The sequence below is a fragment of the Procambarus clarkii genome, chromosome 62 (genome assembly GCF_040958095.1).
Source record: "Procambarus clarkii isolate CNS0578487 chromosome 62, FALCON_Pclarkii_2.0, whole genome shotgun sequence".
Lineage (NCBI taxonomy): Eukaryota > Metazoa > Arthropoda > Malacostraca > Decapoda > Cambaridae > Procambarus > Procambarus clarkii.
The window spans coordinates 1027991-1042990 of record NC_091211.1 but is presented as its reverse complement, the minus strand read 5'-3'; the positions used below and the strand labels follow the sequence as shown (position 1 = coordinate 1042990).

Below are 15000 nucleotides of genomic sequence, written 5' to 3'. Positions count from 1 at the left end.
AGGTACCTATTTACTGTTAGGTAACAGGAGCATCAGAGTGAAAGAAACTCTACCCATTTTTCTCTGCCGGCGCCTGGAATTGAACCCGAACCAGAAGATAACGAGTCCCGCGTGCTGTCCACTCTGCTACCAGTCCCCTTGCGTTCATATTCTGGTGAGGGGTGTTCTTTCATGGTGTCGCTGGTAATTACCTAAGTGTAGTTACAAGATGAGAGCTACGCTCGTGGTGTCCCGTCTTCCCAGCACTCTTTGTCATATAACGCTTTGAAACTACTGACGGTCTTGGCCTCCACCACCTTCTCACTTAACTTGTTCCAACCGTCTACCACTCTATTTGCGAAGGTGAATTTTCTTATATTTCTTCGGCATCTGTGTTTAGCTAGTTTATATCTATGACCTCTTTTTCTTGAAGTTCCAGGTCTCAGGAAATCTTCCCTGTCGATTTTATCAATTCCTGTTACTATTTTGTACGTAGTGATCATATCACCTCTTTTTCTTCTGTCTTCTAGTTTTGGCATATTTAATGCTTCTAACCTCTCCTCGTAGCTCCTGCCCTTCAGTTCTGGGAGCCACTTAGTAGCATGTCTTTGCACCTTTTCCAGTTTGTTGATGTGCTTCTTAAGATATGGGCACCACACAAAAGCTGCATATTCTAGCTTTGGCCTAAAAAAAGTCATGAACAATTTCTTTAGTATATCGCCATCCATGTATTTAAAAGGAATTTTGAAGTTAGAAAGCATAGCATAGGCTCCTTGCACAATATTCTTTATGTGGTCCTCAGGTGATAGTTTTCTATCTAGAACCACCCCTAGATCTCTTTCTTTATCAGAATTCTTTAAAGATTTCTCACATAATATATAGGTTGTGTGGGGTCTATGTTCTCCTATTCCACATTCCATAACATGACATTTATTACCATTAAATTCAATTTGCCAAGTGGTGCTCCATATACTTATTTTGTCCAGGTCTTCTTGAAGGGCATGACAATCATCTAAATTTCTTATCCTTCCTATTATCTTAGCATCATCAGCAAACATGTTCATATAATTCTGTATACCAACTGGTAGATCATTTATGTAGACAATAAACATCACTGGTGCAAGAACTGAACCCTGTGGTACTCCACTTGTGACATTTCTCCATTCCGATATATTGCCTCTGATTACTGCCCTCATTTTTCTATCAGAAAATTTTTCATCCATGTTAGAAGCTTACCTGTCACCCCTCCAATATTTTCCAGTTTCCAGAACAACCTCTTATGTGGAACTCTGTCGAAAGCCTTTTTTAGGTCAGGATAGATGCAGTCAACCCAACCATCTCTTTCCTGTAATATCTCTGTGGCTCGATCATAGAAACTGAGTAAATTCGATACACAGGATCTTCCAGATCGAAATCCATACTGTCTGTCTGATATTATATCATTTCTCTCCAGGTGTTCTACCCATTTAGTTTTGATTAGTTTTTCCAATACTTTCACTATTACACTTGTCAATGATACAGGTCTATAACTGAGGGGGTCTTCCCTGCTGCCACTTTTGTAGAATGGAACTATGTTAGCCTGTTTCCACACGTCTACTACGATTCCTGTACACAGGGATTGAGATCATGTGAAGTGGAATGCTGAGCTCAGATGCACATTCTCTCAGAACCCATGGTGAAACTCCATCTGGGCCAGCTGCTTTGTTCTTACTGAGCTCCTTTAGCATATTTTCCACTTCATCTCTAGACACCTCTATCCGCTCTATGTTGTTCTCTGGAATTCTTATTGTGTCTGGTTCTCTGAAGATTTCATTTTGTACAAACACACTTTGGAACTTTTCGTTTAATGTTTCACACATTTCCTTTTCATTTTCCGTGAATCTGTTTCCCATTTTCAACCTCTGGATATTATCCTTTACCTGCAATTTGTTGTTTATGAATTTGTAGAATAGGCCCAGTTCTGTTTTACATTTATCCGCTATCCCTTTTTCAGAATTTCTTTCTGCCTCTCTCCTTATTGCCGTATAGTTGTTTCTTGCATCTTTGTATCGCTGGTATGTTTGGGGTTTGGCCTCTTCCTATACTGATTCCATTTTTGTGTCTTTTGGTTTCTTGCCCCTCTCACAATTTCTGTCGAACCAATCCTGTTTTCTGGCCCTGCATCTCTGTTTTGTTATGAATGTTTGTGTGCCTTCCTCGTATATTTTTAAAAATTTGGCATACATTTCATTTACTTCCCTGCCTAGAAACAATTCTGTCCAACTACACTCATTAAAAAAATTTCGAAGTTCCACATAGTGTCCTCTCCTTAAATCGAGTTTATCAACTGTTTCAATGTCCCCATTTTCTTCTAGATGATATCTTAAAGCATAATCAATGTCTAACAGGACGTGATCACTCTTTCACAAGGGAGGAAGGTACTGGATGTCAAATATCTCTTCTTCTTTCCTGGTGAATACTAGATCCAGTACTGATGGTACATCTCCTTCCCTCATTCTTGTGGCCTGCTTTATGTGTTGATACAAGAATGTCTCCAGAATGAGGTTCACAAATCTGCATGTTCAAAAGTCCTCCGTTCTTGCTTCATAGGCCTCCCAGTCTATTGCTTTAAAGTTGAAGTCCCCCAGTTTAAATAGTCGTGATTTATCTTTATCTGCTTGTGCAATAATATCCCTCATTCTGGTGAGGGTGTTTCTGGTGTTCACATTCTAGGGAGTTGCTGGTGTTCACATTCTGGTGAGTGTTGGTGGTGTTCATATTCTGGTGAGGATGTTGCTGGTGTTCACATTCTGGTGAAGCTGTTGATGGTGTTCACATTCTGGTGAGGGTGTTGCTTGTGTTCACATTATGGTGAGGATGTTACTTGTGTTCACATTATGGTGAGGGTGTTGCTGGTGTTCACATACTAGTGAGGGAGTTGCTGGTGTTCACATTATGGTGAGGGTGTTTATGGTGTTCACATTCTGGTGAGGGTGTTGCTGGTGTTCACATTCTGGTGAAGGTGTTACTGGTGTTCACATTCTGGTGAGGGTGTTGCTGGTGTTCACATTCTGGTGAGGGTGTTGCTGGTGTTCACATTCTGGAGAAGGTGTTGCTAGTGTTCACATTTTGGTGAGGGGGTTTTGCTGGTGTTCACATTCTGGTGAGGGTGTTATGGTGTTCACATCATTCTGGTGAGGGTGTTGCTAGTGTTCTAATTCTGGTGAGGGTGTCGCTGGTGTTCTAATTCTGGTGAAGGTGTCGCTGGTGTTCTAATTCTGGTGAGGGTGTTACTGGTGTTCCACATTCTGATGAGGGTGTTGCTAGTGTTCTAATTCTGATGAGGGTGTTGCTAGTGTTCTAATTCTGATGAGGGTGTTGCTAGTGTTCTAATTCTGATGAGGGTGTTGGTAGTGTCCTAATTCTGGTGAGAGTGTTACTGGTACTCACCTAATTGTACTCACCTAATTGTGCTTGCGGGGGTTGAGCTTTGGCTCTTTGGTCCCGCCTCTCAACTGTCAATCAACTGGTGTACAGATTCCTGAGCCTACTGGGCTCTATCATACCTACATTTGAAACTGTGTATGGAGTCAGCCTCCACCACATCACTTCCTAGTGCATTCCATTTATTAACTACTCTGACACTGAAAAAATTCTTTCTAACGTCTCTGTGAAGTTCGCATTCTGGTGAGGGCGTTGGTAGTGTTCTAATTCTGGTGAGGGTGTCACTGGTGTTCACATTCTGGTGAGAAGGGTGTTGCTAGTGTTTACATTCTGGTGAGGGGGTCACTGGTGTTCACATTTTGGTGATGGTGTTGCTGGTGTTCACATTTTGGTGATGGTGTTGCTGGTGTTCACATTCTGGTGAGGGTGTTACTGGTGTTCGCATTCTGGTGAGGGTGTTACTGGTGTTCGCATTCTGGTGAGGGTGTTGCTGGTGTTCACATTCTGGTGATGGTGTTGCTGGTGTTCACATTCTGGTGATGGTGTTGCTGGTGTTCACATTCTGGTGAGGGTGTTGCTAGTGTTTTAATTCAAAAATCAAAAATCAAAATCAAATGTTTATTTAGGTAAGGTATATACATGCAAGAGATTTTACAAAAAGTGATGGATTTATAGATAGGGCTAGTACATACAATGCCTAAAGCCACTATTACGCAAAGCGTTTCGGGCATGAAAAACTTAAATGACTAAAGCTTAATACTAATTGAGCATAAAGAGTAAAATGAAAACATGGAATGAAAACATAGCTGAAAAATCAGCACAATTACAATTTTGTAGAGCATTTCTAGTTTGATTAAGTCATACTCTTGGAATATCAAAACTGTATTTCTGGTGTGGTGCTCATGGGTTCTGTTACAACCTTCTATGAAGCTTTTGAGGTCAGGATTGGCATTACAGTTTAGCGTTTTATATATGTATAATACACATGAGAGAATGTGCAGTGACTTTATGTCTAACATATTCAGAGATTTGAGTAGGGGTACCGAGTGATGCCTGGGGCCAGAGTTGGATATTGTCCTAATAGCAGCTTTGTGTTGAGTAATTAGAGAACGTAAATGATTTGGGTAGTAGAGCCCCAAGCACAAATACCATAGTTGAGATATGGATAGATGAGGGAGTAATAGAGAGTCACCAGGGCAGGGCGGGGTACATAATATCTGATCTCAGAAAGAATGCCAACAGTTTTTGAAACTTTTTTTGATATATTTAGAATGTGTCCCTGGAAATTCTGCTTGTGGTCAATGAGAATGCCAAGGAATTTGCCGTCTAATTTGTTACAAATTTGGGTATTGTTTATTTTGAGATTTATTTGGTGAGGGTGTTGCTAGTGTTCTAATTCTGGTGAGGGTGTTGCAAGTGTTCTAATTCTGGTGAGGGTGTTGCTAGTGTTCTAATTCTGGTGAGGGCGTTGGTAGTGTCCTAATTCTGGTGAGGGTGTCGCTGGTGTTCTAATTCTGGTGAGGGTGTCGCTGGTGTTCTAATTCTGGTGAGGGTGTTGCTGTTGTTCACTCTCTGGTGAGGGTGTTGCTGGTGTTGACATTCTGGTGATGGTGTTGCTGGTGTCCTGTGAGGGTGGTACTGGTGTTCACATTGTGATGAGGATGAGCACCATACCAGAAACAAATACCTTTTTGATATTCCAAGAGTACGACTCAATCAAACTAGAAATGCTCTACAAATCAAGGTACCCAGAATGTGGAATGACCTTCCCAATCATGTTAAAGACTGTACTTCTCTCAACCAGTTTAAGATAAAAACTAAGCACTACCTAATTAACTCCTTGTAACCTGCCTTGCCCCTGTAATGTCAACTCATGTCTGTTGTTTTTAAACGGTGCTGTTTGTCGACCAAATTGTATTTTTGCTGTTTTTCTGCCATGTTCCCCCATTTTTATTTTTATATTTTCTCAACACATTTTATACTTTCATCTCAATTAGTATTAAGTTTTAGTCTTTAGTGTTTTTCCTGCTCGAAACGCTTTGCGTAATATTGGCTTTAGGCCTTTTATGTACTACCTCTATCTATAAATTCATCAATATTTGTATCACCCCTTGTATGTATGTACTTTGCCTGAATAAACGTTTGAATTTTTTTTTTTTTTTTTAATTTGAGGATGTTACATGTGTTCACATTCTGGTGAGGGTGTTATATCAGTGTTGCTGGTGTTTACATTCTGGTTAGTGTTTCTGGTGTTCACATTCTGGAGAGTTGCTGGTGTTCACATTCTGGTGAATGTTCCTGTTTTTCATATTCTGGTGAGGATATTGCTTGTGTTCACATTCATGTGAGGGTGTTGCTGGTACTCACCTAATTGTACTCACCTAATTGTGCTTGCGGGGGTTGAGCTTTGGCTCTTCGGTCCCGCCTCTCAACTGTCAATCAACTGGTGTACAGATTCCTGAGCCTACTGGGCTCTATCATATCTACATTTGAAACTGTGTATGGAGTCAGCCTCCACCACATCACTTCCTAGTGCATTCCATTTATTAACTACTCTGACACTGAAAAAATTCTTTCTAACGTCTCTGTGGCTCATCTGGGTACTAAGTTTCCACCTGTGTCCCCTTGTTTGTGTCCCACCCGTGCTGAAGAGTTTGTCTTTGTCCACCCTGTCAATTCCCCTGTGAATTTTGTAGGTGGTTATCATGTCTCCCCTTACTCTTCTGTTTTCCAGGGATGTGAGGTTAAGCTCCTTTAGCCTTTCCTCGTAGCTCAATCCTCTCAGTTCCGGGACGAGCCTGGTGGCATACCGCTGAATCTTCTCTAACTTTGTCTTGTGTTTAACTAGGTATGGACTCCAGGCTGGAGCTGCATACTCCAGGATTGGTCTTACATAAGTGGTATACAGGGTTCTGAAAGATTCCTTACACAAGTTTCTAAAGGCAGTTCTTATGTTGGCCAGTCTAGCATATGCCGCTGATGATATTCTTTTGATGTGGGCCTCTGGGGACAGGTTCGGTGTGATATCAACCCCCATGCAGATCCTTCTCTCTATTTGTCTCTTGCAGGATTTCCCCTCCCAGATGATACCTTGTGTTCAGCCTCCTTCTCCCTTCGCCTAATTTCATCACCTTACACTTTCCTGAGTTGAACTTTAGCAGCCATGTTCTAGACCATTCCTCCAGTTTATCCAGGTCATCCTGTAGTCTCTGTCTATCTTCATCCATCTTGATTCTTCTCATACATTGAGAGGAATGAGTCTATACCCTCTGGAAGATCATTCACATATATTAGAAACAGGATGGGTCCTGTGTTCACATTCACATTGTGATGGGTCCAGGTGTTCACATTCTGGTGATTGTGTAACTCATGTTCACATTTTGGGGAGTGTGTCATTGGTGTTCTGGTGACGGTGTCACTGATGTTCTGTAACAGTCCAATCCAATCCAATTCTAGCCAAACCAAAGTACAAGCTTCCTGTTCCTGACAAAAATAATTAAATACGTATGAGACAGTGTGGTAAACTTGTTTCATTGTGGTAAGTCTTGATTTCGGTATTAGTGTATTATAATTAGACCTGCCTAGCATAGGCGAATAGGCTTCTACAGTGTTCATTATTATAATGTTGTCATGATGTTTTCAGCTCCAGAGCGCTGACTGGTCTTATGAGGTAGGCGAAGCTTCAGCCATCATTATGGGTAAGTTATAGTAACTTTTTAACTTTTATATAAAATTAATTACTGTATATAAATTATTTAGAGATTATTATTATTTGGCTTTAATTTGCATGAGAAGTTTACAAAGATTTAGTTTGACTTTAGAAATATCAAAGATAATGATAATGTTTATTTAGGGAAAAGTACATACAGTACATATTAAATGAGTTACAAGCAGGATGTTGGTTTTCAAAATAGAGGAAGTAGGTATGTAAAGCAACTTAACATCCACAGCATTTCAGGCATGATGTGGAAAAGTATACTTAAAAATAAAGACTTGAAACTGAAGCGATGCATTTATTTCTGGCGGTGCTCATGGGTTCTATTATTTATTTATTTATTTATATATATATATATATATATATATATATATATATATATATATATATATATATATATATATATATATATATATATATATATATATATATATATATATATATGTGGGAAATTTTTACCCACCATATCTAATAATCATCTAAGAAATGTATAATTTCTATATCATATCTAAATCATATCAAAATCATATCTAAATTGTATCAAAATCATATAATGAATCTTTAAAGATTCATTATATAGCTTGATCCTGGATGACAATGGCACCATGAACACGTACGCAACAGGGGCCCTTTTGATGCCTACGTGACTTTGTACATGATCTCTCAAGGATCCAGAAGCTTCTAGAAGGACTTCTTAATTAAAAAACTATTGGAACATTGATTCAACATCCGGTAGGATTAAAAATCAAATCCTTAATAAGAATCAGTGGTACTTTCAAATACTACTTATAATCTTTAAATCTTATATCTAATTATATTATAATCACATCTTATCTTAATCATAAGTCTAGACTGTAAAAATAATCAATCAATATTCATTGCAAGCTACCTCTCAAGGGAGAGGGGGAAGGCTCTCGGGGGGCGAGAAGCGCCCACGACGATGCCTCGAGGCACTCCGCGTTTGTTTACAAATGAGTGAACAAGTGACTGATCCTTAGCGAACATTACCAGCTCAAGGACACCTTATCTAATATTTTTATCGCCAGTGAATACTCTCTAGAACTGGGGGAGTACCTGGACAATATCTACAAGGAAAATCCTGGAACATTACATAAAATGAGTGTATAGTGGAGATCAGTGACACGGTTTCCTCCACCTTCATTCAAAAACTTTTATCTCGAATCATTCTTCTGCAACTGCAGGATAATCACGTAGCAACGCTACCAGATCATCATACAGCAACGCTGTAGCAAAATATCGTGCCTAAACTCAACAAGAGAGAGTTAATCAGTCTGGCAAACTTGTCAGACAGGCACCCCGACTGGCAGAGAAGTATATTGAAGGTTATTTGGTATATGATTGGCCAATTGTATGCTTGTGTAGCTTTAATATCCTATAAATCTGTCTGTTGGTTAAAAAGCGAGGCTAAGCCTCACATATCAGTAAGTTTATTAAAATTGTAGTGTAGCTGTGAATCTTATCCAAGCACTGAACCTCATGAGTGTCCATTCTGTCAGAAAAGAATTCAGCCTCAATAAGTAAAAACCTCACAAGTGTCCACAGTCTTGGAAGAGATTCAGTCAAGCTAACTGTGTAAAGTGAATATGTCTGCATATATATTTGAATATATAAATTAAGTTATCAATAGCTTGCTTAGTTAATTTTTAAGTTATCATATAAGTTCATTTAATTGAATATAATTTCTAGTACTAAGTTAATAGTATTAAGACTACATTTAAGGTCATTTATTTATACTTTTACAATTTAATTTGTTGTTTATAGTATAAGTACATATTGGCTGTTAAGTTATGGTACTAGGTTAGACTATGTATGTTTAAATCCCTGATTTAAACAGAGCCAGTGTTCAGTCAGATAACTGAATTTATTAAATCTTATCCTTGTATAAAATACAAGCTGATGTGAGATCCCTGTCTACAGGTGGATTGGAACTTCTATCAACATAGTCATTCACCCCACCTGTCCCTTACAGCCCACAATCTGTCATTAGGAAAAGAGGAATTAGGATTTACAACCCTAACTAGAGATTTTAGTTGAATTAATTTGCAGACAGTAAATTTTTAATTTAGTTCAGTACAAGTCCCTGGTAGTCTCCTCTTATATCAATCCCAGCAGGTTTTTCCCACAGTAATGGTCCTTCGAACCTAGATAATAATGGTCCTTTGTACCTAGATATTTATGATCATTCATTACTGAATATTTCAATGGCAAATACATAAGAAACTTCTTGATTTTGCATTGGAATAATTCTTACATATTCTAGCCTAACCTAGCTATCAGCCAATATTTATCATAGCCATATATCTAAGTAAACAAATAGTTTGCAGTGGCTTAAGCCACCATATCCATTAACTAGTAAGCATTCATAGTATTCATAGCATACTAATATTGTTTTGTGTTAAGAAACCACAGTACTTAATTATATCAGTGTCACAGACACAATTGCATCTTAATCATAAATACCAATTATCTACCTCATTGTGGTAACATTACATATATATTTAAGTGTATTATCTTGCATTATCTCTAATCTACTGATTTTCAGAGCTGCTCATTACATAATATTCTTTAAAAAAGTGTTATCATCACTGTAAGAGCATTCATTACAATCTAACCAAAATCAACTGTATCAAACCCTATTCAAGGTAAAACCAGTAGGCATTCTACTGTATTTTATCAATCAATTATTATGGTAACAGATTTTGTAATAACTTTGCAAAAATAGTGCCATTTACTATTTTTAAAAAATTATTACAGGATTTACCAACTTGGTGCATTCGGGTCACAAATCAAATTATTACAGTACTTTTGATAATTGAACACCTGCTACAACCAGATTCCAGGGAGGAAATGAAGGACGATCTTTGGAATCATTACCTAAGTAGACAGGAAAGCTCATTTATCAAAATACATTAACATCATACATATTTATCAGAAAAAAGAGAAAAATCTCGGAATCTCCGAAACTCGGAAAAGGTCAAAATGACTAACAGTATTCCACCTGCAACTGAAACAGAAAAGAAAAGGACACAAAGTGTTTAAAAAATCACTTGAATCTACAGCCTACAGACCATTTAAATCAGGTGATAGACAAATGTTATTATCACTTGGCTACAATAGTCTACAATTGGGGATTAAGACCAATCTTAATCTCACAACACAATCTGAAAGGCTAACAACACGTTGACAATGTCAATACAAATATTATCATCCATCTAAGATAACTATCTTAATCCAAGAATATAGTCTTGATCACATAATTTCATGCTTTCACTGGAGTGAAAGCAGCCTCAGAAAATCTGAAGTTAATCAAGCATCTCAAAGAGACTTACTTAATAGAAAAGGCAAAGCCGAGAAAAAAGAAAAAGCAAAATGCTTCATCACATCATGAATAATGTAGATACACATTATTACAGATACAATTCATCCTTTAAGGAAATCCTTGGAGGAGTACAAGTGTTACATGCTTGTATAACCTACTTCCATGTAATTGCTTACCTACAAGTGTTACATACTTGTAACAACATCTTATCACAAAGCCAAATCTTTGATGGACTTCGAGCTTACGTACAAAGATTACGAAGCCGAGGAAAACTTAGATCTCAAGAAAAAATCCCCAAAGGTGAATCCACGGACAAAAATAAAAATGTCCAAAATGGCAGTCAAAAATCAAGGCAACAAAATTCCTCTTCTGCAAAGTGGAAAAAGAATAATGTTGGCTCTTATGCTATATCCCCCACAGTTAACAGAACTGTAGGAAACCAAGCTCCTAAGACAGATAAGACAAAAGGCGCTACAAGTGCCCCAAAATGTTTATTCTGTCAAGAAGCACATACCATTTATCAATGCACAGTTTATGTAGGCCGTGCCAGTCGAATCGATCGACTGAAATCTCTGAACAGGTGCATCCGTTGTCTACGGAAGCACGATACAAGTGAGTGTATCACTCAATTGCAGAACTGCCAATATTGTCATAAAAGTGTACATCACACAGCACTCTGTAGTGATATTAACACTCAATCCAGATCACAGACTTCCAATAATCAACCTGCATCTCAGGCAAAGCCCAAAGATGATAATACCACAACAGCCGTACAATTCTGTACAGTAATGAGCAATGTCAACGACTTGGATACAGAAATTGTTACAGCAGCCATATTGCCTACTGCACAGCTAGAACTATGCAATCAAGGAATTTGTATTCCAACTAGAGGCTTTTTTGATCAAGGGTCACAGAAAACCTTTATCAGTAAAAAGATGGCAGAAGATTTACAACTTAAATCTTCAAAGCAAGTATCTACCTCCATATCAAGGTTTTTTACTAATTCTGGTCGTAGAACCTTTCCAGTAGTAAAACTCAATGTCTGTCTAGGTACATCCCAAAGGACAGTAGAAGCCATAGTAGTTGATAAAATTCCTACTGAAATGGAAGTGACTGGTCTGACAGCAACTATTAAATTCCTAAAAGAAGAAGGAATCCAATTAGCAGATCCTCTACTCGATTCTGACTACATAGGAGATATCGGAATCCTGATTGGAGCTGACTACTATCATCGATTCATTCTGGGATCAGAAGAATCTATGGGTATGAATATACTCAAATCAGCAGGAGGCATATTGATGACAGGACCTATACTAGATCTTGAACCTTCAACTCCTGAAAAATCACATCATACAGAAACTGTAATAGTGGCATGACTAGGCAAAGAACAGTCACCACTTAAAATCCCCCACATGATTGATGATGGATTAGAATCTGTACCTCAATTGTGGGAACTTGATGCCATAGGAATAATTCCTGAACAACCAAGTCCTGATGATGTCTGTGCATATAATCAATACTTAGAAACTGTACAGTACTATGATGGACAGTACTGGGTAAGGCTACCATGGAAAATCAACCATAAAACCTTACCTACCAATTATCACATGGCTTATAGTCAATTTAAATCGCAACTAGCAAAGCTAAGAAAAAGGCCTGAGCATTTAAAACTCTATCATGAGATTATTGCTCAACAATTAAAGAATAAATTCATCGAAGTCGTGAAACATGACAATACGCAAACAGGCCATTTTTTACCTCACATGGCTGTAATGAGAGAATCAAAAACAACTCCTTTACGGATAGTTTTTAATTGTAGCTCTAAATCTGGACCCCAAGGAACCAGTCTAAATGATTGTTTGCAAACAGGTCCAAGTCTAACTCAGAAATTGTATGACATACTGTTGAAGTTTAGACTTAACAAATATGCGTATTCAGCAGATATAAGTAAGGCCTTTCTCAGAGTTGGCTTGCAGGAAGAAGATAGAGACTTCACTAAGTTTCTATGGGTAGAGAACCCAGAAGATGTCAATAGTCCTGTAGTGACTTTCAGATTCTCTTCAGTTCTTTTCGGCGCGACAAGCAGTCCATTTCTGTTGCAAGCAACTCTAGATACTCATCTGAAGAAATCATCAAGTCCCTGTAAGACTGAAATCAGTCAAAATCTATATGTAGATAATTTTCAAGGGACAGTTAACAGTACTACTGAACTGTTACAATTATATCAAGAGGCCAACAAGGAGCTACAAGGTGCCAACATGCCACTACAATCTTGGGCCTCTAATAATGCAACATTGAATAATCAAATAGCAAGAGATTACCCTGAATATCACGTACCAGAATCACAAAAGGTGTTAGGTATGGATTGGGATTTAATCTCGGACACAATATCGATCAAATCTGTGCCAGTAAATTACAACATCACTACAAAAAGGGATTTGCTTTCACAAGTTAGCAAAGTATTCGACCCACTAGGTCTACTAAATCCTTTGACTATCAAGTGGCGTTTATTAGTGCAAGAAGCATGGAAAGCTAAGGTTGGTTGGGATGATCCACTACCAATCCAGTTACAAAAAGCTTGGATGGAAGTGGCTCAAGAACAAACTTTAGTTAAAAAGATAATCTTTCCGAGACACATAGTCGAGGAAAATGAAGAAGTATCACTACATGTATTCGCAGACTCGTCAGCCAAAGCTTTTGGAGCTTGTGCTTACTTAGTGACTTCTAATCAATCATATCTTATCACCTCTAAGGCCAGAGTCGCTCCATTAAAAAAGAGGACTTTGCCTCAGATGGAACTAACAGCACTGCTAACTGGCACACGCTTAGCAGTGCATATCAAACAAGTCTTGTCTACCATGAACATCAAAGATGTCATTATATGGTCTGACAATGAAGCTGTCTTACAATGGGTACGAAACGACAACTGTCCAACTCCATATGTAAAAAATCGCGTCTCGGAAATTAAAGAAATTTCCGCAGGCTTTCAATTGTTGCATGTACCAACAAAGGATAATCCAGCTGATCTCTTATCAAGAGGTATGACATTTAAACAGTTTGCAAAGGCAGATATTTGGTTTCATGGGCCTCGATGGTTAGTGAATGGTAGTTGGCCTGAACAAAAGCCACACGTCATTACGACACAAACCATAACTACCACCAGGCAGCAAGCTCAAATATCAGTCTTGGATTGTATTCGTTACTCCTCGCTCATCAAATTAATCAATGTAACACAGAACGTGTTTCATTATCTCAGGAAAAAAGGTATAAAATACACTTTTCCTGATGCACTTATCTATTGGGTAAGACAAGCCCAGAGAGAAACTTATGGGAATAACTATGAAAATCTTCCGCATAAGTTAAAACACAATCTCGGTCTGTGGATAGACCAAGAAAATCACAACATTCTGCGTTGTGGAGGGAGACTTAAACACGCAGATATCAATCTAGATACCGTGCATCCATGGCTTTTAACAAAAAATCATTGGATCACAAGGTTGATTGTGTTGCATACACATCAACTAATCATCAAACATGGAGGAGTGTTAGACACACTCACACAAATCAGACAGCAGTACTGGATTCCTCAGGGAAGACAGTCAGTCAAATCAATCTTGAAGAATTGCATGATATGCCGAAGGTACGATGCAAGAACTTGCTCTTATCCAGGGCCACCACCCCTACCAAAGGAACGAGTGGTCCATCTACAACCTTTCGAAACGACAGGAGTAGATTATACAGGAGCAATATATCTAACAGGGACTGCAGATAAGCAACCTATCAAGGCATACATCTGTCTGTTCACCTGTGCTACCACCAGGGCAGTACATCTAGAGGTAACACCCGATATGACTGCTCAATCATTTATTCAAGCTTTCCGCAGATTCGCAGCACGCCGATCATGCCCTAAGCTGATGATTTCAGATAACGGAGCAAACTTGGTAGCTGGAGAAGCATGTCTACGGGAAATCTGTTCCCATCCTGCAGTTACTTCCACACTGGAACAGCGTCATTGCAGATGGAAATTTATCCCTCCGAGAGCCCCATGGCACGGAGGATTTTATGAACGGTTAATAGGAACTGTAAAAAGATCCTTGAGAAAATCTCTACACCGTCAGAAAATCAATCTTCAAGAACTCCAGACAGTAATCACGGAAATAGAATCAAGGGTGAATAACCGGCCGTTGACTTACTTGTCTGAGGATCCTACTCAACATGAGCCGTTAAGTCCTGCCCACCTAATGTATGGAAGACTTCTGACTCCAGTACCATCTCTAGTGGATGATGAGATCAGAGATCCCTCATATGTGGGTCAGAGCGAGTTGGTTCAGGGGTATAAACATCTGTCCAGCATAATCCAAAAATGGAATGATGTTTGGACAAAAGAATATCTTACATCTCTACGAGAACATCACTATGGGGCCAATGTCCCACATAATATATCTAATCTCCAATCTGGCGATATTGTCTTGGTAGACAGTGATGGCCCTAGGGCTGACTGGCCATTAGGTAAAGTTGTCTCAGTCCATCCAGATAGTCAGGG

General features: G+C 38.7%; 1 protein-coding gene across 7 annotated transcripts in view; it reads left to right on the top strand.

The window, feature by feature from the left end:
- The window catches only part of LOC123766595 (sacsin-like), a 162837-nt gene that overhangs the window by 11947 nt on the left and 135890 nt on the right, over window positions 1–15000 (top strand). For 4 of the 7 annotated variants that reach the window (XM_069308141.1, XM_069308149.1, XM_069308144.1 and 1 more), the window contains exon 2: window positions 7046–7100. The exons of 1 other annotated variant lie outside the window; for it this stretch is intronic. In XM_069308141.1, the coding sequence (XP_069164242.1) occupies window positions 7097–7100 (4 nt within the window). In that variant the 5' untranslated portion in view covers window positions 7046–7096. The remainder of the gene's footprint in view (window positions 1–7045; window positions 7101–15000) is intronic. 2 more of the 7 variants (XM_069308146.1, XM_069308150.1) reach the window with 1 other exon arrangement.